General features: G+C 44.7%; 1 protein-coding gene across 12 annotated transcripts in view; it reads right to left on the reverse strand.

Annotated features, from left to right (window-relative positions):
• Window positions 1–20,192, reverse strand: part of LOC129649783 (putative coiled-coil domain-containing protein 144C) — a 137,479-nt gene that overhangs the window by 43,375 nt on the left and 73,912 nt on the right. For 11 of the 12 annotated variants that reach the window (XR_008713262.1, XR_008713261.1, XR_008713267.1 and 8 more), the window contains 2 exons: window positions 14,913–15,087; window positions 1,337–1,458 (listed from right to left, as the gene is read on the reverse strand). Coding sequence is in view for 1 of the 12 variants with exons in the window: in XM_055577600.1 (XP_055433575.1) it covers window positions 14,764–14,779; window positions 14,913–15,087 (191 nt within the window). In the remaining 11 variants the exon portion in view is untranslated. Of the gene's footprint in view, window positions 1–1,336; window positions 1,459–13,081; window positions 14,780–14,912; window positions 15,088–20,192 lie in introns of those variants that run through there. The other variant, XM_055577600.1, reaches the window with a different exon arrangement.

A 20,192-nucleotide genomic window follows, 5' to 3' on the forward strand; every position in this document is an offset into this window, starting at 1 on the left:
CTTCTTGCTGCAACTCAAGAAAAACCACGAGATTCCCCAGTCCTCACCAGATGAGGCCCTTCTTTTCCTGCAGGACCTAAAGAGCAATCCCGAGTTCCCTCTCAAAGCTCCATAGGAGGCTTGACTCCCTTTATGCCACTCAAAGGGCTCCAGGAGTACTGGTCGCAACTGGAGAGGAGAGCAGAGTGCTTAGCTTCAACTCAAGACAAGGCTTGACTCCCCAGGTGAACCTTGAATGCAACGCAGAGATCCCTGTCACCACTGGAGAGGAACACGGAGTTTCTGGACACAAGTCTAGATGAGGCCTATTTCCCCTGCAGTGACTTGCATGGAATCCCGTGGTGCCCATCACAACTCGAAATGAGACCTGACTTCCCTGAGGTAATACGAGCGGGACAACTTGATAGGAACCCCAAACTTCCCGCCAAGCCTTGAGGAAAACCAAGGGATTCTCCCCTAAACGCGAGATGAGGCCCTTTCCCACTGCAGCATCTCGAGAGAAGTCCCACATTCCCTCTTGAAACTCGAAATGGTACTCGACACCCTTTATGAAACTCAAGAAGTTCCCCAACATACCCATCCCCACTCAAAAGGAACACCGATTTTCCTGGCACACCTCAATCTGAGCCCCTTTGCCCCTCCTCATCTCGAGATGAGGGGTGATTTCTCTGCTTTGTCTAGAAAGGAATCCCGAAGTTCCCGTCGCACCTCAAGAGGAGGCCAGTCTCACATTGAAACTCGACAGGAACCCTCGTGGGTCGTGCCACAATGCCAAAGACACCGATTTCCCCATCCACTTGAGATAAGGCTTATGCCCCTGCACTGATTCCAGTGGAACCCCAAGTATCATGAATAAATATGAATAAACATTAAAACCATTTTCAGTGAAAAATATCCATATAGAAAAGGCCACACAGATCCCATATTCACCATGTCTGCTTTAAATCCATCAAGTTTGCCCAAATCACTGAAAATCTCAGTAATACTCTTAAAAAGAAAAAAAAAATGGATAGGAAGAAAAGATATATTCATACAATTGAACAATTGCTGAAATGTAAGTGGGGCTGTGGATTACATTATACTGTACAAACCATATGATTTCCTGATTTTGGAGATTATGTGCAGGTTTTGCTGGAGCATGCACCCATTTTGGATAAAACACATAGAGTATTTCAGATGATGTGGCAAATGCAAGCACTTTGTCCCATTGCTAGGTGTTTTCTGTACATTTTAAATTCCTAGAAAGTAAATTATGTCTTAAAACAAACAAGTCAATACCGTAAAAGAAAATCAGATTAGACAGGCATGAAACTTTCCTATAGAGGTCAAGACTTACCCAGACGAAGTTCAAGGGAAGCTGTGATTGATGCTCACTGCCCTTGAAGGAGTCCACATGGAATGAAGAAGTACTGTGGGAAGTCTATTAGTCACCACCATGCCTTGGGTCCTCTGGATGACCTGTTGCAGGAGACACAGATTTTACAAAGAAAAGTTTCCCCATAACTTCACAAACAGTTGTTAGACTACATTCAGTAAAGTTGAATAATTTCCAATCAATTTACAATCATATAAAATACTACAACATACAATCCCAGTCAATATACAAAAATCATTTGTGTTTCTATACACTAATAACAATCAGAAACAAAAATTAAGAAAATCCCACTTATTATTGCATCCAAAAGAATAAAACATCCAGCAACAAACTTAATCAAGGACATAAAAGACCAGTAGTCAGAAAGCTAGAAAGCACTAATAAAGAAACCAAAGAAAACACAAATAAACAGAAAACTATTCCACGCTCATGCACTGGAACAATGAGGAATGAAAATGTCCATTCCAACCAAAGCCATCAAGAAATACACTGACTGCAATCACAAAATAATATTCAATGGCCTTTTTCACAGAAATAGAAATATTCCTAATATTAGGCTGCTAATATTGAACAGGACTTTAAACGGCCAAGAAGACTCTGATAAAGAAGAACACAACTGGAGGTATCTTCCTCTCTAATTTCAAACTACATCACGGTCCTGTAGTAACTACCACAGTGAGGAACTGGCAGGAACACAGACACATGGAATCCAGGAAAGAATAGAGAGCCCAGGAATGAACCCACATGTACCTGGTCAGTTCATGAAAATCAAACCAGGAACAAGTGAAGAGGAAAGGACAGTCTTCTTAAGAAACACTGACAGGAAAACTGGCCACCTACTCGGAAGGACATCAGTGAAGGTCATCCTCTAGATCATCTAACAGAAATTAAACAGAAAACCCGCCATTTTGCATATGGAGCTCTTTCCCTCCCTGAGTCCTGAGACGGACCTCTGGTCAGTGCTCAGCTGGACATATGAAACGTTTACTTCATCGTCATTTTTCCCTCTTGCAGCGCCGCCCTGCTGGCGGGCACTGAGGCAACCCTGCTCCTCTCAGCTGGGACGCAGCCCTGTTACCCTGGAGCCCGAGCCCTGAGAGCCCTGAGGAGACAAAACTGCCGCCAGCTGGTCACCGACCCCAGTCTGAAGGCAAAGCGTCCTGCGCCCATGGGTCAGAGGGGGTTTTGGCGCCCCCTGCGGGCCACCAGAGAAGAGCGGGCAGCCCCACGCTCACAGACCTCAGAGGGCTCACCCAGAAGCAGCTCTGCTGTGAGCACTCAGACTGGAAACCCAAACTGAAACGGAGCAAAATAGCTCCATGACCCCCCTCAAAACATGGCTAAGGAACAATCAGAGCCTGTATCAAATGCAGCCATAAAAAGGAACACATTTGAGTCAGTTCTAATGAAGAGGATGAACCTAGAGCATATTAAACAAGCAAGTCAGTCAGAAAGAGAAAAACATGGAATCGAGAAGGATGGGTCTGATTAATCTGTTCACATAGCAGCAACGGATATGCAGACATAGAGAACAGACTTATGGACAAGGGTGGGGAACAAGAGGGAGAGGGTGAGATGAATGGAGAGAGCAGCGTGGATGCATGTACACCAAAATTTGTAAATAGACAACCAGTGGGGATTTGCTGTATGACTCAGGGAACTCAAACTGGGGCTCTACAATAACCTAGCTAGAGAGGTGGGGATGGATGGGATGTGGGAGGGAGATTCAAGAGTGAGGGGACACACGTACACCTATGGTTAATTCATGTGGATGTATGACAAATCAAGCCAATATTGTAAAGCAATGATCAATCAACTAAAAATAAATAACTGTCAAAAAAAAAAAGTGAAATGAACAGAAACACAAACTTTGCAACTAACACCGTAATTCAATTTAAAAAACTATACAATTTTAGAGAACAACAGAAGATCTACATGACCTTTGGTCTGGTGATGAGTTATAACACACAACAAAAAATCCAACTTACCAAATTAGGAATATAAATTATTTAAAACATTGACTTTTACAATTTTATACACTTACTCTGAGAAGGACCTTATTCAAGAGAACTAAAAGACAAACTGTTGAACCACTGACCACCCACCCTTGCCAGGCAACAGAGAAGAGAAAACACTTGCAGGAGTCATCTTACAACAGGAGGTCCTAGTAAGGAAAAAGGAACTAACAAGCTACCACCAACCAGGATTCTGGAGAGGTCAAAAAGAGATGGGAGACTGCAGCCCAGAGGTCCTACCAACTTCCCAGGACCCTCCTCGCTGGAATCCATCTCGGCTGAGTGATGTGTGTGCCCCCAGGAAGGACCCTGATTCAGAATGACTGGCAAGAGACAAACCAGAAACTAACCCAATGACCATAAACCCTGAGACGGTGAGCCACGTGGCAGAGCAGTTCTCTCCGTTTCCCTCACCCTCCTGCCTTCCGCCCCGACAGCCCTTCCCAATGAAGTCTCTCGCTTGGACGGCACTCCTCTCCTCAAACAATTTGTTTCCAAATGTCAGACAAGAATCCACTCTCGAGCCCTGGAAGGGATCCTCCTTACTTCATCACAACCACAATCCAGGAGAAAATATCATCCAAATGCTACCTTGTAGAGAAGGCAGTGGCACCCCCTCCAGTATTCTGGCCTCAGAAATCCCAGGGACAGAGACGCTTGGTGGGCTACAGTCCAACAGCAGGGCACTTCTAAGGGGAGGAAACAGTCCCAGGGAAGCTGAGGCTCTTGCCAAAGGCCTCAGAGCTTTGGATGGCACAGCCAGAACTGTGGCTGAGGACTCCCAGTGGCCAGGCCTCTTGATCCTGGCCTCTCTCACCAGGTACATGTGTGGAAAACTAGAATCAAAAATATGCCTGAGGGCTTCCCTGGTGACTCCGTGGTAAAGAATCCGTTTGCCAGTGCTGGAGATGCAGGTGTGATCCTTGCTATGGGAAGATCCCACATGCTATGGAGCCTGTGTGCCACAACTGCTGAGCCTGTGCTCTAGATCCTGGAAGACACAATGCCAAGCTCACATACTGCAACCACTGAAGCCTGTGAGCCTGTGCCCCACAACAAGAGGAGCCACTGCAGTGAGAAGCCTGCACACCACTAGTTATGGCCCACGCTCACCCGAACTAGGGAAAAGCCCACACACAAAGACCCAACACAGCCAAAAATAAATACAAGTGTTTCCCTTAAAAATGCATATCTGACAAAGAATCTCTACTCAAATTGTCCAAGAACACTAGAGCAAACAAGCCCATTCATAATTGGTAAAGATTGAAATAGACACCTGGCCACGGAGGGTATACTGATAGTAAACTATCCTATAGAAACATACTCAAGATACTGGTGGGATGCATGCACAGCCCCCTTTGTAAGACAGTATGACAGTTTTTTTCAGTAACCACATGGGACAAGCACTGAATTCTATACATGACAAGTGGTGGAAGCCAGGTATCTTACCATTGGAATGGGAAGTTATGGAGAAACAAAAGGAAAGGTTCCAAGATCCATGGAGACATAATCACAAATTACCTTTAACTGAATATGTTCAAAGGTAAGCTGGAATACATGTATATATTTCTGAATATTGTCAGCTGAGCATATTAACTCCTACATGTATGTTTTGCATATCATTCTCTAATGAAAGGAAACAGGAAATGTCGCTGGTGGTCTGGTGGTAAAGGATCTGCCTACCAATGCTGGGAACACGGGTTCAATCCCTGGTGCTAGAAGATTCCACATGCCCAGGGGCAACTAAGCCCCCATACAACTACTGAAGTACTTACATGCTCCAGAGCTCAAAGTTCTGCAACCAGAGAAACTGGTGCAAGGAGAATCCATGGCACGGCCACTAGAGGGCAGCGTCTGCTCACTACAACTAGACGTCTAGCAACGAAGACCCAGCATAGTCAAAAATAATTCAATGTTAAAAAAAAATAAAAGGACAGAAGTTCTTTGAATTAATGACTGAGATTAGGGGTGAGGCAGTACATATATGAGACAGGATAATCTTAAAGTATGAGAAAGTAAAGAAAGTAAAGACAACTATCAAGCTGTCCAAACTGATAAAAATGAATGATTACACAGTTTTATCTGTATACATTAGCAAATAATAATCTGAAAAGGAATTAAAAAAAAATTCCCTTTTAATAATGTCAACATTAATAAAATACTTTGCCATGGATGTAATGAGGATGACAAGACTGGCACACTGGAAATTATACACAATTGCTGAAAAAATATCCTGAATACATATACAGATATCCCATAGCAATGGAAAGACTTAAGATGGCAATACCATGGAATGCATCCTCAATCTGAAATGAAGATCCAATATGACTTGATCACTCAGAGCTTTTGTGTCATAAGGTTTTCTTAAAGTATAAAAGAGACAGAGAAAGCTGCTGATATAGACTTCAGATGGGCGCAGTAAGAATACCCCCTGCTGGTCTTTAGCCGATATTATATAGCCACTGCTAAGTCACTTGAGTCGTGTCCGACTCTGTGCGACCCCATAGACGGCAGCCCACTAGGCTTCCGGTCCCTGGGATTCTCCAGGCAAGAACACTGGACTGGGTTACCCTTTCCTTCTCCAATGCATGAAAGTGAAAAATGAAAGTGAAGTCGCTCAGTCATGTCTGACACTAGCGACCCCATGGACCAGCCTACCAGGCTCCTCTGTCCTTGGGATTTTCTAGGCAAAAGTACTGGAGTGGGGTGCCATTGCCTTCTCCAATACAGCCACTAGCAGTCTGCTAAGGAAAGAAAGGCAATGTCTCAGAGAATGGCACCACGCCCCTCACCCACAACATGCATTGAGATAACACTGGTAGCAGGTGAGTCATCCTGGGCCATAAAATGATTGACATGAATATTGAAGAAAGACAGATTTCCAGGCAAATATATCGTTTCATTAACATAGATTAGGAGAACAAGGTATGAGTAAGACATACTGGTTTGTCAAGTCAGTTCTGAGCCTTTAGGGGGAACCGACCTGAAGACAGAGTCTAGCAGAAATACGTAGTATATTAACATAGCTTAAGACAAGCATTTCCTTACGAAAAAATGCATTGCTTAGCTCAAGTTTTGAGAAAAGTTAAGTTCAGGTGGAGCCATGAATCGTCACGGCAACACAGAATTTTCAGAGAAACATCCTTTTAAATTTGTATGGAGAAGGGGAAAAAATGTAACACTAGTTTGTTTCCTCCCGCTGCTTAAGAGACATAGAAAAAAACATCTGACACTTGCAGCCTATTCCCTCTGTCTGGAGACCCCCAGCCTTCCTGCCTATTACCCTCTCAGGGCCTTTAGGAAGCAATACACAAGCTGAAAATAGCATACACGTGGAATGACAAGGGACTCCAAAGAGCCAGAACCATCATGTGAGTCTGCAGTTTTAAGGTCCTCTGGTATGCTGTGCTAAGTCTCTTTAGTCACATCTAACTGTCAGAGCCTGCCAGGCTCCTCTGTCCATGGGAATTTTCCAGGCAAGAATACTGGAGTGGGTTTCCCTGCCCTCCTTCAGGGAATCTTCCCAACCCAGGGATCGGATTCCTGCATTGGCAGGGAGGTTCTTTACCACTAGCACCACCTGGGGCAAAAGTGCCTAAACGGAGATCAGGGAAACCCAGTTAGGAGAAGGGACTCAGAGGAAAGGAAGTGAGGGAAGGAGACTCTTAGTCACACTCAGAGAAACCCGGTAGGTAGTTCTGCAGGTTGAAGAGGGGAGGAAGCAGGCTGGAGCTGTGTAAAAGATGAAAGAGGGAATTAAAGCAGGGGCCCCCAACCTCGAGGATCTAATGCCTGATGATCTGAGGTGGGTTTGATGAAATCATACTAGAAATAAGTGTTTGGTCACTCAGCGGTGTCCAACCCTTTGTAGCCCACCAGGCTCCTCAGTCCATTGAATTCTTCAGGCAAGAATACTGGAGTGGGATGTCATTTCCTTCAGGAGATCTTCCCGACCCAGGGACTGAACCCACGTCTCCTGCACTGCGGGCAGACTCTTTACCAACGGAGCCAACAGGGGGAAAAAAATAGAAAAAGAGTGCACAATAAATGGACTGCACTTGAAACATCCCAAAACCTTCCCCCACCCCTGTCTGTCAAAAAATTGTCTTCCAAAAAACCTCCCGAGGTCAAGGAAGGAACTTCAAGTGTACTTGACTGTCCCAGGTTGCTGGCTTAGGGAGATGCTGAAGCAGGGATGCCCCAAGAGGTAGAACCTCCCTTGCATGGGATCCTCAACAGACCTCCGATAGCCTTGGTAATGAAGGGAAAGATTTGTTTCATTTTTTTTTTAATATCCTTGTGGGATAAACTTAAAACTTAGAAATTCTCTTACAGTCTTCCTAATAAAATGTTTTATTTCTTTACTGATATGTGAAGTACCAACTGTGACAATCACTGTTCTAATATACCTCATAGTGTTGCTGACACTATTGGTATAATTATGTGAAACTGAACTTATTCAATAAAAATGATGAAGCATCTGCCCTGTGCCCAGCACTTTCCAAGGATTGGAGAGTACAATGAAAATACTCCATAAGATGCACAGCTGGTAGGCACATTCTTTAAAAAATACTTTTACATTTCCACCAATAATTTATTCTCAATGTCAACACTTGCCAATTAATGACCATACTGGGTGGGAAGCTCATTAAAAACTCAGGAGCCAGGGTTCCTGGAAGGATATCCCATTCTCTCTTGGACAGTCCTCCACCCTCTCTGGCTCTCAGTTTCCTCATCTGCAAAATCATGGACAACTGACTATAATTCATCCCTGGAACCCAAGTCTATTGAGGGGGAGGGGGAAATATTACTCCAAGGCCTGTATGAGAGACCAGATTGAAAGAAAATATGTCATTGCTGGGTTTTAGTCAGACAGATACAATGAAGGAAGGAGCCCCTGGCCCTGCAGGATTTGCCTAGGGGTCTAGTCTGGGAAATTCTTACACATCAGGAGATGGATCCAAGCTGGATTTCCACCAACAAGAACATCCATACAAAGGACAAGCCTGCATAGCTCTGTGCCCATCAGCCACAGGAAGAGACTGCCTCCAGACAGTCAGCAGTATTTATAAGTGACCTCCTAAGGCCTTCACCAAACTACAGGGGCACTTCTTGGTTTTCTGTTTCCCTCACTTTTCTGACTCTCTTCTTAAAAAAACACACATTTCTTCAAAGAATGCCACAGTGGAAGGAAAATAGGCCTTCAATTTTTAGACCTCAATTTGCAAAGAATTTGGAGCTTGTTTTTTTTTTTTTTTTTTTTAATTAAAGCACCACATAATTTAAAAATTTTACACATTCTAATTATTCAGTTCCCAAACCCCAAACTTATTGCGCAGGGTCCCCATGGAAAGGCCCCCTCTCAGAAGGACAGCCACAGATTCCACCATGAAAGGGCAGCAAGGTGCCCTCCTCCCTTCTTTTTCTGCCTGGGTGGCCACCAGATGTTTAAATCCATCCACCCTACTAAATATCTAGGGTGAAACTGGTGGACCCTTCCCTTTCCCATTCCAGCAGGTGGTCAAGGGCCCACTGGGCTGCAAAGTGGCAGAAGCAGGGCTGGGCCAGCCAGCCAGAGTAAGGGTTATGAAGTCCCCACAGGTGAAATCACCAGGAAGGATAAATCCCTTGGACTTCCAGCAGGCACTAGGCTGCTTTGGAAAACCCACACGGGTCTGAGCTTTATGCGAAGGGGTAAAGCAGTAAAGGCCTTGACCCCAAAGGCGAGGCCTTTCCGCGACCGCCAGGTTAGGGGGCTCCGAGACTGTGCCAATAGAGAGGGTGGAATAGGTAGTTCCCTGCTCCATGGAATCCCAGTTCCCTTACCTGTGGTCCGCACCCCTCCGCTCCGCTCACTGGATGCTGATCCCTGGGGACCCAGGAGTGCACAAAATGGGCCTTCCCAGCCACAATGGTGACCCCTGAAAGCACAACTGTGACCCCCTGCCCCAGACGGCTCCCAGTGCCCCCCCCACCCCACCCCAACACGTGCTCCCGGTGCACCCCGCCCCCACGCCCACTTCCAGGAGAGGCATGTGGGCCTCGCTACTGCCCCAGGTGAAACACAAGGACAAGCAAATCCACCCCACACAGACAATCCAAGATTTTTATCAGCTGATCTGTCTATGATTCAGGGATAAAACTATGACTACAGAAAGGAAAGATGACCTGACCTAGGACCGCCATGATATTCTATAGAACCAGACAAAATTGGTTACAAGGAAACCTTTTTTTCTTGGAAACCGTAAAGTTGGTTCTTTTGCATATTCAATTAAAAACAATTAGCTTGTTACAAAGGCCTGCCTAGGGCAACGCTTGAAGTTAATCCTTGCCACAGAATTCAACAACTTCCCTGCTGGCTCAGAAGGTAAAGTCTCTGCCTATAATGCGGGAGACCTGGGTCCAACCCCTGGGTCAGGAAGATCTCCTGGAGATGGGAATGGCAACCCACTCTAGTATTCTTGCCACCACCCGCCTCCCCCCACCCTCGCCCCCCACCCCAAAAAAGCGGCTCAAAGAAATTTTTTAAATCTCAGGTGGAAAACTAGAAGATCCCTTGTCTGTCTGTCTGGATTTATGTATGTCTCAGTGTGAGTCTTCCGTTTTTTGATAATATTGCTCAAGTTCTGAGTTCTTATTTAAATGGTCTCAAGAAAAGGAAGCTCTTACAAATCAAACAGTTGGAAATATAAGAAAACATTGACCTATATGAATTTCAGATTCACATAACTGGGAATAGTCAATATTAAATATCTAGTATTTTTTTTGCTACTCTACTATAGACATATCTAAGAGTCATTAACATTAAGCACAAAATTTTCATAGTGCCTAGGTTTAGTGTAAGTTAAAAATTGCTATATTGTTGTATCTGTCACAAGCTTGTCAACAAGAAAATACCTCTAAACAACAACAAAAAAACTAAAAAATGTAAATATGATATGAGCTTTTAGATAAAATATTAACAATAATTATACTCTAAAATTTATATTTTTATAAATATATTATTATTATATTCTAAATTTTTTTCTCAACATTGAAACTTTGGTATCTAACACAGCAGCTGCCTCATGGCAGTCACTCAAGAGTCACTTGCTAAAGACTGGACTCAACAATTCCACAAAATGAAGTGTGTACTGATATAATGTCATACATGTCCACACTCCATGTAATATCCATGGACTGGAAACAGTGTAACTACCTAACAACAGGGAACTTGATTAAATACACAGTAAGGCATTAATACAATGGAATACGACACAGCTGTTTAAACCATCGTACATGTCCAGATATAGAAACTTACATGTCTACTTACATGTACCCACTTGTGAACAAAGAAGGGCACAACCACGTGTGCACATTGCAGTGCCACTGGTACCAAAATTGTGTGTTAGTCACACAGTCGTGTCAACTCTTTGTGACCCCATGGACTGAAGCCCATCAGGCTCCTCTGTCCATGGGATTCTCCAGGCAGGAATATAGGAGTGGGCTGCCATGCCCTTAAAGAAGACAGTGAATCTTGACTGAACTGTTTGTTGGACGAGAATACTCATTGGAAGCTTACAAGAAACTATTAACAGTGGTTATTTGGAGGGTAGGTGGGAACTGGGTGGATGGGTGTCAGAGGTGAGAGAAAAAAAACTCTACTGACTACCATTTTACACTTTCAGATTTGGGAATCCACATGAACATGGTTTATAACTCAGTACATGAATTTTTAAGTGCTCTGTGGCCAGAACACAGTAAATTCTGTTGAATGAATTACAACACACATAAGAGCTTCCCCATCATTTGTTCCCCTCTCCACCACCTACCCTGTCACCATTGCTCCCACTGCCACTGCCCTGGGAAGATACAGGAAGCTTTTTAAAAGTTTCATCATCTTTAAGTTTTAAAACCATACTTTCTAACTATCCATTTATAGTCATAAACCCCTCCATCACTCTTTACAACTGACAAAGTGCTTTCAAACCTATGATCTAACTGGGTCCTTAGGACAACCTGAGACAGTTTATATGTTTTGAAAGTGAAAGTCACTCAGTGGTGTCCGACTCTTTGTGACACCATGGACTATAGAGTTCATGGAATTCTCCAGGCCAGGATACTGGAGAGGATAGCCTTTCCCTTCTCCAGGGGATTTGCCAACCCAAGGATCGAACCCAGGTCTCTTGCACTGCAGGGGGATTCTTTACTAGTTGAGCCACAAGGGAAGCCCAAGAATACTGGAGTGGGTAGCCTATCCCTTCTCCAGCAGATCTTCCTGACCCAGGAATCAAACTGGGGTCTCCTGCATTGCAGGCAGATTTTTTACCAACTGAGCTATCAGGGAAGGAGAAAACTGAAGTTTTGGGAAATTAAGGGTTCTGCCTGAGGTCATGCCTCTGAAAATGGCACAGCCAATCCTGATTGCCTGATGAGGATGGCACCTCCCTCGCCATCCTTCCCAACTCTAAAAAGGGGAAAAAGAAAGATGACAGGAGGTCTTCCACAGATTTTATGTCAGTCCCATGACACTTTAGGTCGGATTGATGTATGTGTGGGTCAGTCTGGGTCATGGTCCCGGGGGACAGGACTTGCTGAGAGAGGAAAACAGCCAACTTTTGTTTTGATTGTTACACTCACCCAGCAGGGAAGGAAAAAAGGAAAAGAAAATGTTCTTGGCTGGCGTGGAGAGAACCCTGCCAGAAAATGGGATGGATGCTCTAACTTGCCAAAGACATCCCCAGAGGCCGCATTAACAACATGATACTGAACCAGAGAGATGCTGAACAGTTAGGAGTGCTGCTGATTCCCTGGCAACTTTTGAAAGCAAGCATATGTTTCCACTGACTGAAGCAAGGGGCGGGTGGGTGGGGGGAGGGGGGAGTGGTGGGATGTCTAAGGATGGAATTAGAGAATGGGAGGATTTGACTGCTGAGGACGGAGTTGCAGGTTGTCCTGGGTATGTATCACAAAAAGTTTCCCTACATCAGCTTTTCCTCTGGTTCAATTTCTTAACCTCCAGATTGATCCTAGAGTCCTGGATTCATGTGATGCTGCAAGAGAATGAGAAGGAGGAGATGCACCCTTCACGACCATGATCTAAACACACTGTTCGAGATGACTGGGGACTTAGAGAAGAGCAGCAGCAACAGTGGAAATGATGAGAATTCATCAGTGTGCCCCCTAAATTCATCATCATCTAAGACACAGCATGTGATATAGGGAAATTGTGTTATGTGCACCGTCCAGAGCCATTCATAATGGTCTCAGAACAAATGAAGGATTCACATGTTCCCATTAACAAGAGTCTAACTGGAATAAAAAGGTGACCCAAACAAGCTCCTCTGACCCCATCTAAGATGGAAGACCCATCACCTTAGGAAAAACAGACTGTTTGTGTTGTAACATGATTTATTTACCCTGCATAGGAGAGAAAGCAGGATACTCATCTTCACACATAAAAGGCAGAGAGGACTTCCCTGGTGGCACAGTGGATAGGAATCCATCTGCCAGAGCAGGGACATTGTTTCAATCCCTCGTCCAGGAAGATTCCACAAGCTGCAGATCAACTAGGCCCGTGTGCCAAAACTAGTGAGCCCACAACCCACAACTACTGAAGCCCATGTGCTCAGAGCCTGTGCTCTGCGACGAGGGAAGCTACTGCAATAAGAAGCCTGTGCACTGCAACAAAGAGTAGCCCTTGCTTGCCATAACTAGAGAAAAGCCCTCATGGCATCAAAGATCCAGCACAACTGAACATAAGTTTTGTTTGTTTGTTTGTTTGCTTGCTTTTAAGGCAGATAATTTTAGTTTTAGTTTTTTTTTTTTTCAAGAAAGGAACAAGTAACTGTCCATAACTCTTCATCTAATTCTGACACCTTCAATTCACAACAATTTTAATCACTGCAGAGAAAGTAAAAATTTCTCAAGGAATATCATAAAATATAAATGCTAGCACCTTAGTTTTATTTTAAACCTAAATTCTCAAATGAACTAGCTAATTTAACTCAGCTCTGATGTGGTACCTTTCAAAGTGGGCAGAAGGAGCCAACATGTGATACATACAAAGTTTCTAAAGAGTTTGGGGCTCAGTTGTGAGGAATTTTTGGATCAATATCTGATCTCTTGACATCAATGTACTATTACCAAGGATTTAGGGCATGAAGCAAAAATCCAACAAAATGGAGAACCACAGGACCAAGACTAAAAAGATTTAATTTGAACATGCTATGGTCTGACCTAGGCTGGGGATCTCAGGCTTATACTTGGTGGGTCCAGTTCAATGTGGAATGGGCGCTGGCACAGATTAAGAGTCGGGTAGGAAAGAAAAAAAAAAAAAGAGTGTGGTAGAGGGAAAGAAAGGTGCTTAGATCCATGTGGGGAGTGAAATATATGACAAGCACTCAGAAAATTTTGGCAAATCTTGAAGAGGGGTCAGGGAGTTGAGAACTGTAAGTAGGGCAGGCCTAAGGAAGGAACCCTGGGTAATGTATGGAAAGGAAGAATCAACACTTTTCCTCAGTCAGATGTACTTGCCCACGATGAGAACAGTTTCTATGCAAAGAACATGAAGAAAGCCTCCAGGTGCCATGGAGGCCTGGGCAGGAGGTTTGGAAGAACAAGGCCACTCCCCTAGGCCCACCCACCAGACAAGAGAAAGACAGCACCCCCACCCAGGGCACCACAGATGGGGGAAAGAAGGAAACCACCTAATACATGCACATTGCTTCATTAACCCACATCAGAACTGTCTCCTGTGGTCTGTCACATGGTCCTATAAACACCTTGGTGGGAGACTGGGAGCGATGGGCCATGGCCTCCCTGCTCCCCTGGCTCAGTTGCAACAATGCCACTGCACAGAGAAAGCGATAGTCCTTGAAATATCCCCACAACTCAGGCATCTGCCTCAGACTGAAAGATGCCTTTTCTATCTTCATGCCCAGAGTGATTTGGATCCTTCTGTTCCATGGGAACTAGATCCTGCCACTAAGGGTTTGCATGCTGCAACTGAAGATCCTGCATGCTGCAAGGAAGACTGAAGATCCCACATGCCACAACCAAGACCCAGCAGGGCCAAGTGAAAACATACATAAGTATTTAAAATCAACAACAGAAGTAGTCATAACAGTTCAGTGTATTGAGTGCTTACTCTCAAACACCTCACTAAAGGCTTTTCCTATTGACATTCCCTACATAGTTAAATCATGTCACATCCACCCTAAGATACAGATGTTACAATGGCTTCCAATTTACAGAAGAGGAAACTGAGGCACAGCATGCCAACCTTCAGATCATCTTGTCCCCTCACTCTGGGGACAAGAAGGTTCCTCACTCTGAGGAACCTCATGCCACACAGTACAGCTTGAGGACTCCAGAGTTTATGAGCAGCACTTGTCAACTTCTGGGAGAGCTGTGGAGAGGGTGAAAAATACTTCTTGATCTGGACTTTGGAAGAGGACTCTTGACTCCCTTGCTCACAACATTCATATGAGTCATAGCTCTCTTGTTATTTTGCTGTAGCACAAGGTATAGCCATTTCTTACCCTAGTGTCTTCTTGGACCTCCCAGTCACTGGAGAAAGTTGCCAGCTGCTGTCCTTGTGAACAGTTTGAAAACTGGAAAAGGCTAGGAAACATCCTTCTGTTCTCTTGAGTGTCTGGAAAGATGGCATCTTGGAAATTGACTCCATGAGGCAAGAGGTTATAGTTCTCATCCATCCTAATGGAAAAAAAGGAGGCAAGAGCTGTAGACTGGACAGCCATGGGGTGTACCATCTTGAATCGAGAGTCAACAGAAGACTGTGACAATGTTGCCAGTTATACAACGTCTTTTTTATTTTTTAAGTAGAGTTTAATTACAATATTGTGCTAATTTCTGCTGTAAAGTGACTCAGTTATATATATACATACATTTTTTAAATATTTTTTCCATTATGGTTTATCCCAGGAGATTGGATATGGTTCCCTGTGCTAAGGTAGGACCTTGTTGTTTATTCCAAATGTAACATCTGCCATTTGCATCTGCCAATCCCAAACACCCAGTCCATCCATCTTCCTCCCTCCATTGCCCTTGGCAACCACAAGTTAATTCTCTGAATCCATGAGTCAGTTTCTGTTTTGTAAATAGGTTAATTCATGTCATATTTTACATTCCACATATAAGTGATATAATATGGTATTTATTATTCTCTTTGTGACTTACTCCGCTTAGTATAACTATCTCTATTTCTGTCCATGTTGCTGCAAATGGCATTCTTTCTTTCTTGTTATGGCTGAGTAATATTCATATATATGTACCACATTTTCTTTAATCATTCAACTATCAAGGGACATTTAGGCTGTTTCCATATCTTGGCTGTTGGGAATAGTGCTGCTATGAACATGGGGGTGCATGTATGTTCCTGAATTAGAGTTTTGTCCGGGGATATGCCCACGAGGGGGACTGCTGGGTCATATGGTGGACCTATGAATTTTCTGAGGATCCCCCATACTGTTTTCCATAGTGGCTACCCCAACTTACATTCCCACCAACAGTGTAGGAGGGTTCCCCTTTCATCACACTCTCTCCAACATTTGCTATTTGTTCTGTTTTTGATAATAGCCATTCTGCCTGATAGGAGATGGTACCTGGCTGCAGCTTTTATTTGCATTTGTCTAAGAATTAATGACACTGAGTATATTTTTATGTGTCTACTGGCCATCTGCATGTTTTCTTTGGAGAAATGTCTATTAAGGTTTTCTGCACATTTTTTGATTGTTTTTGTTGTTGTTGTTGTTGTTGTTGTTGAATTGTATGGTCTGTATATTTGAAATTAAGCCCTGGTCTATTGCATCATTTGCAAATATTTTCTCCCATTCTTTAGGTTGTATTTTTTTTTTCTTTTTATGGTTTTCTTTGCTGTGCAGAAACTTGTAAGTTTGATCCAGTCCCCTTTGTTCATATTTGGTTTTATTTCTATGACCTTGGGAGACTGACCTAAGGAAAAAAAAAGGTCCAATTTATATCAGAGAACATTTTGGTCATGTTCTCTTCTAGGAGTTTTATGGCATCATGTCTTATGTTTAAGTCTTTAAACCATTGTGAGATATTTTTGTGCAGTGTGACAGCATATTCTATCTTCACTGATTTACATGGAGCTTCCAATTACACATCTACATGGCTCACATTAGAGGAGTCACTCTCTCTGACTGTTTCTCTACCTCACACTGCATGTATCTATCCTTAAGTTTTTCAAAACATGTGAATTGGGGGATGGGTGCGGGTGAACATTTGTGTATCTCCCAAGCCGCCTTCCTTCTCCTAGTGGAGTGCTCCTTGTTTCCCAGGCAAAGGAAAGCCAATTGGAATGACCCAAGATTCAAGTCCTATCACTGCTACTTATCTCTTGTTTGACACACAACAGATTTCTTAAATTCTCTAAGCTTAAATGTACAATCTATAAAACAAGGATGAAAACAGCATCCTTCTTTGTTTAATGGTGGTGTAAAGAGTGCATTTTTTTAATTTGGAAAATAAAGTTTTCTTGTTGAATAGTTTTAGAGCTGGTTTCCCTAAATAAAGACATGTAAAAATCTAAGTTTCTCCATATCAAGAAGGTACTACCTCATTCCTTGCCAGTTTTATTTAGAAACTGTACTTCTCCAGTGTTTTTTTTTTTAATTCAACTTAATCTGGCTAAACCACCCAAGCAAACAAAAAGCACGCCATGTATTCTAAACTTAGATATTCTGGCATTAATATGGAAAACAGGTGTTACCACGAGCTTATGGACGCCCCTCTGTGGAACCTGTCTTCTTTCTTAGTGATGTGAAATCTCAAGAGCTCAAAGTTAGTCTGCAGACCAAGGTCATGGCCATTCCAAATACCCTTAATGCTATGCCACATACTGGGAAGATGGGACTTATTGTCCAATCACTATCTGTTAGATTCCATTTTGAGGTTCCTTCCAGTTCCTCTGTATCAGCCTCCTCCTCAAACTGGAGAGAACCAATGCATTAGGGTTCCACCTGCTGTTTTGTATTGCAAACTTCACTTGAGCCCATAACCTGAACCCTTATCTACATGCATTTCGTCGTGACCACATGACAAACTTTCATGGAACTTCACAAGATTCCAGGAGTCTCCCAACAGACAAGGCCTGGTCTAATTCACCTCTCTGTTCTTCACAGCCCTGTGAGCACCTTCCCAATCCCTTAATGCCCCCGCCCCCAGGCCCTTCCTCTATAAATTTTTGCTATTTGGAAGAGCCTGGCATTGAGGTCTGCTGGCAGCTGATATGAGCGAATCTGAGTGAAACAAGAGGACAGCTGGGCTGCATTCCACACCAGTCCCCTCTTGGCATTTAAGCAGGTGTGCAGGATTGAGTAACTACACATTTCTCATCTAACCTGCACAAGGTGTTCTGCATCAGTTACTAGGATTTAATCTCAACCAACCTTGTTTGGCACATTATGAAGGTGAGGCTCTTGAGGTTCTCGACAAGGTCAGTAACTTGCTCAAAATGACAGGAGAATGGAGCCAGAATTCCAACAACCATCTGATTCCAAAGATTGGTTTTGACCACTGTCCATCCAAACAACACCCACGGCATCCACTTTAAAATATAGCTTTCCTTCTCTATAAGGATTCCACCTCAATTAGGGTTCCACTTTCTTATTTCAAATTCCAGGAGATGCCATCGCCTGAACACTTATCCACAGGGATCTCATCTGCACCACAGACCAACTTGCATGGAACGCAACCAGAGAGGGCTCCTGTCCGATTGCCCTTCATACTCCTGAGAGCACTGTGACCAGGGCCTTCTTCCCCTATTACCCCCCACATAAACCTCTGCTATTGAAAATGGGCTCTTTGTTGCTGGAAACCACCTTGAGCTTTGGCCTGAAACAGTCTTCCCTGGTTAAGCACGGGAGCCATCCCTGTTTTTCCAACAGTGTTGGCCAGAGGCACCCAAGATCTCTGTAGACTCAACGTGAGGAACACCAAAGAGCAGAAAATGGGAAGGAGACCAGGGCATCACTTAACATCGCCCAGACAGGATTCTGGAGGAGTTCCTGAGCCTGCTGGGGATAAAGGTACCTCTGCTGGCCATGCCAAGTGGCCGAAGGGATGGTATGGGCAAGAGTTGGCAGGCTCACCTGAGGAAGAAGAAATAGGAGTAATCCTGGACCACAGTGTGGGAGTAACAGGAGAAGTAGCCCAGGCCGGTGAGGTTGAGTCTGGAGCCCCCAGGCACCTCGAGCATGCTGCCCCATGCCTGGTCGCACAGCATCTCGATCTCAGCAGAGTAGAAGAGCCCTGTGTCGCTGACCTCATACTACCAGGGCAGGTAGTTGTACAGGCCGTGTACTTCCTCGTGCAGCGCCAGCACCTTGGTGTGCACGATGATCTCGGCCAGCTCCGCTAGTCAGCCCTCGCTCAGGGGTCTCCACTAGGAGGGCAGCTGGCAGCCACCGGCGGTCTCCAGCCCGCCGGCCAGGCAGAGCGCGGGAAGCCGCAGCGAGCGCAGCATGCCGGCGGCGAGGGCGGGCGGCGGGAGCCGCAGGGTTGGCTCTGCGCCCCAGGCGCGCTACCCGCGGCGCATGGCCAGGGGAGGGGGGGAGCCCCGCGGCAGGAGCGAGAGCGTTGGGGAACCCGAAGTGCCAGGCCCCACCAGCGGGAGGCGAAGCCCTGGGACCTGGCTCCACGCACCTCGGCGGAAGCTCAGCGTGCTGTTCCCTCCTCCGCCTGGATCCTCCTGTGGGGCCTCGCTTGGGAGGCTTTTAAAAGGGCACAGAGAGAGCCGGCCACCGCCGCCTCCTGCCCCTCGTGGCTGGGGCGTGGGCGGCAGCGGGAGGGGCGGAGGCGGGAAGCCGTCCAGTGGCGCGGGGTGCTGGGGAGACAGCGCAGTCGGCGCTGGACCGGGAGCCCCCCGGCCGAACTCGGTGTTTGCGCCAGCGCAGAGGTCCGCGGCCGAAAAGTCAGTGTGGGGAGACGCGGCCCAGCCCTCTTCCGGAGCCCTGCGCACCGACCAGGTGGAAGCTTTGCAGGCACAAAGCGCGCTCCAGACATGGCCTTCTTAGAATGATTGCCGTCAATTGTCATGAGTACTCAGCGTACGTTTTTGTATTTTCTGAGTAGTTCATTTACACTCAAATGGCACAGAAATCTAACTTTACCGTCTCAGAGTTTACCTTGGAAATTCTGTGTGATCTAATAAACTTTTCCGAATCTCTCTCTCCCTTTCCATCTCTTACGTTTTAATGATGCTCTTAGGAAAGCCTTCAACATCTGAAAAGCCAAAGCCACATTGCTTGGATTTTCCTACAGCTACATGGTCTCATGATTAACCTCATTCCTACTTTCAGATTCTGAACACCCTACACCTGAGAAATAGATTCAGAAGTTCGAAAGAGCTTTTCACAAGTCAATGAGTGACTCTGAAGAGACCTAAACTCTACAGTTAAATCTTTATTTCTAAATTAGGCAGTTCCTTTTATCTCCCAATTGCCTTTATTATTCTTCATGTAGTAAGAAAAAAAGAGATTATTTATAAGTATAAATATTTTGTATAGTCAAAACATCATATATATGAAATAGCATGGATATAATATACATATCATCACACATATGTCACACATACTATATTTACAATAAGCTGATAAGCAAAACTGCTGTAAATTGGAAGGCTCTTTGTTCTGCAAGCATCTTATTAACCAGGCTTTCTGCAAGTTTAAGTCTTAGAACTCAGCCAAAGTCTTCTCTGACTGAAAGAAAAAGTTCTTAGGAAATTCGGAAAGTAAAGGTAAGGAGAAAATTGGGGTGGGGGGAGAGAGAAAATTCCA

The sequence above is a fragment of the Bubalus kerabau genome, chromosome 4, assembly GCF_029407905.1.
Source record: "Bubalus kerabau isolate K-KA32 ecotype Philippines breed swamp buffalo chromosome 4, PCC_UOA_SB_1v2, whole genome shotgun sequence".
Classification (NCBI taxonomy): Eukaryota; Metazoa; Chordata; class Mammalia; order Artiodactyla; family Bovidae; genus Bubalus; species Bubalus kerabau.